This window comes from Carlito syrichta, unplaced genomic scaffold (assembly GCF_000164805.1).
Source record: "Carlito syrichta isolate Samal-C Ts95f unplaced genomic scaffold, Tarsius_syrichta-2.0.1 Scaffold301971, whole genome shotgun sequence".
In the NCBI taxonomy this organism is placed as follows: Eukaryota; Metazoa; Chordata; class Mammalia; order Primates; family Tarsiidae; genus Carlito; species Carlito syrichta.
The window spans coordinates 182952-185913 of NW_007246067.1; the positions used below are offsets into that span (position 1 = coordinate 182952).

General features: G+C 55.8%; 1 protein-coding gene across 1 annotated transcript in view; it reads right to left on the bottom strand.

The window, feature by feature from the left end:
* The window catches only part of SFRP1 (secreted frizzled related protein 1), a 42723-nt gene that overhangs the window by 38684 nt on the left and 1077 nt on the right, over nucleotides 1–2962 (bottom strand). The window contains exon 3 of the mRNA XM_021711275.1: nucleotides 2512–2960. Coding sequence (XP_021566950.1) covers nucleotides 2512–2960 — 449 coding nt within the window. The remainder of the gene's footprint in view (nucleotides 1–2511; nucleotides 2961–2962) is intronic.

The following is a 2962-nucleotide window of genomic DNA, read 5'->3' on the forward strand; positions in this document are numbered from 1 at the left end:
GAGTCTCACTCTGTCACTCAGACTGGAGTGCAGTGACTGATACCGGCATTTGCAGACTTGACCTGCTGGGCTCCGGCGATCCTTCAGCCTCAGCCTTCCAAGTAGCTGGAACTACAGGCACGTGCTACCACGCCCGGCTGATTTTTTGATTTATTGTAGAGATGAGGGCTTGGTGCTCAGGCTTGTCTCGAACTCGTGGGCTCAGACAATCCACTCACCTCAGCCTCCCAAAGGCATGGGTTTACAGACTGAGCCCGGCTCCATTCTCAAAATTTGAGTATATTTTCTTGGTGCAATCTGTATTTTGTGCTTGTTAATTTTGATTCAATGTTACAGATGGGAAATCCTTAGAGAAAAGATTCCCTTATATATTTGAAGCAAATATAAAATCACGTCTCCTTTATTCTTTAAGACAATTTATATATTTAAAAGAGTATTTCCATTGAATCCCGTAGTATTTTTTTTACTTTAGACCCTACACACACACACACACACACACACACACACACACACACACACACACACACATATGCACACACACGCATGTACACAACACACTCACACACATGCACACCTATGCACAAGCACACATGCAAATGCTTACACATAAACACATACACTTGCATACCAACTCCACACTCAGCTGACAGTCAGTGGCCAGGTAGCCTTGGAGGAAGTCAAATGGGACTTCCTGGCCCCAGGGCTGCAGTCCTGGGGAGGATCCTGTGCCCTCACAGGTCAGATCCCCTCACCAAAATCACCAAAGAGAGAACCAGTTCCAAGTCCCACTCCTGATGGGTTCCCTCACTACTCTTCCCTTTGGTCAACAAAGACCTGACCCTGAGGGCGACTACCTGAGCACTCCTAGGATGAAGGCAGCCACGGGGCAAAGCGTGTTCAAAAAACAGCAATTATGGCGTTCTCCCTGCCCTACGGCAGCCTTCTAGAGGGCAGGTGGGAGATTCTTTCCCCTCGCAAGCAGGTACCCTATCCAGTCCCCTCATCTTCCCCAGGGGCTGCAGACACGTACCGAAGCAGATTCCCCAAAGGTCTCTGCTCATGTCTGCAGATGGTCCAGAAAGAGATGCTCAGTGGACACTGGGAAGGCACTCAGGCTCTGCCCCAGCAGAGCTGGGCACAGCACCCAGGGCAAGGATGGACTAATCCTGCAGCCAGCGAGGAAAGGGAGAAGGAAAACCCAACGGTTGTAGGGACGGCTGCACACCCACAGAACACAACGTGCTTTGTTTGCTCTGGTGACTGACTACTAAGCTCTGTCTCTCACAGCCACACTTCCCAAGGGCTAGCCCTGAGAGCAGAGGTGCCCACAGCTTGTCACCATGCGCAGACAGAGCCTTGTCCACTGGCGGGTCCATTCCTTCCAGGTCGGTGGCTGTGGACTCATCTCCTTCCTCCTCATAACAGCAAGAGCATCCACAATGTGGGGTGTTCCTTCCTCGAGCTACCCCCATCCTCACTCTGGGGGAGCCGGCTGACTGCACACCCTTCATTTAGTACTAATACCAGAGGTGAAGAAGCTGGGCACTTCCAGAAGAGCCAAGCATGCGCGCAGTCCTTCCTCCTTCCCCAGCCCCTCTCCAAAAACCCTGAGAAGCCTGCCCGTGCTAGGTGTAATCCAGATCATCTCAGAGTATCTGCGCCGGAACTCTGCAGAGGATTCCGGGTCAGGTCCCTGGGCTGAGGCTTTTCAGTTTTTGTTTTTGCCTCCCTGAGATTGTTCTTCTTCCCCCTCAAAACTGCCTTTTAAATCGAAGAGGATTCTGAGAGGAACCTCGGTGGTCCTGCTGCTAGGAAAATCTCCAACTTACAGTTCGCACTCCCCAGGAGGAGATGAACAGTGCCGCGCTAATTGCATTTTTATCTTTCTAATTACCCAAGGATTTGTGAGAATGAGAGGAGCAGGGGGTGTCTGGGGAGTGAGAAGGACTTCCCACCCCGGTCCTTCCCGAGCGCAGAACTGAGACCCGGAAAGGTTGAAGAAGCAAAAATCCCCAGTTTCTAAACCCGTCTTCTCAGCCAGGTCTGCAGGAGTCCTGGGGCTACTTGGTTCAATGACTAGCCAAGCCAAGAAGTTTGGGGTTTTATTTTTTAAATCTGCATTGAACCTACGCACAGAAGCAGAACTGCGCCGAGCGTCTCGGGCGGTCTGCGCTTGCGACGCCGGGTGTTGGTGTTTCCCCCGGAGCATCCCGTCTCAGAGGGTAGAACGTCGATGCGGCTCGGGGCCCGCCCAGAGAGGGAAGCGCCCTCCGTTTTACTGAAAGCGCGAAGCTTTGTTTCAGGTGTGGGAAAAGTGAGGCTGAGTCCCAGAAGGGCCAGCCGGGGACCCGCCGAGCCCCCGCGGGCCGAGACGCAGAGCCGCGCACCCGCGTCGCGAGAGCGCGGGGCGACACCGCAGACGTCGTGGACTGCGTGAGGGCCGCCGTCGCGCACGTCCCGACCCGGGCCCGAGGTACGGGCGGGAGGACTGGGGGCAAAGGGCGGCCTTACCTTGCGGCTTGGAGGCTTCGGTGGCGTTGGGCGGGGTCATGGCGATGCAGACGTCGCCCTCGGGGAACTTGTCGCACTTGAGCATCTCGGGCCAGTAGAAGCCGAAGAACTGCATGACTGGCTCGCAGGAGTCGCGCACGGCCTCGCAGAGCCAGCGGCACGGGTAGATGGGCCGGTCCAGGCACACGGGCGCAAAGAGCGCGCACAGGAAGACCTGCGTGCCCATGTGGCAGTTCTTATTGAGCAGCGGCACCCAGCTGCTGGCCTGCTGCTTCACCTCGGCCATGCTCTCGTGCTCCAGCAGGTTGGGCAGCACCATCCGCTTGTAGCCCACGTTGTGGCACAGCCGCAGGTCCGCCGGGATGTCCACGCACTGCGGCGGCTTGGTGTAGAAGCGCCCGCTGGGGTAGGCGCCCACGTCCGACTGGAAGCTCACGTAGTCGTACTCGCT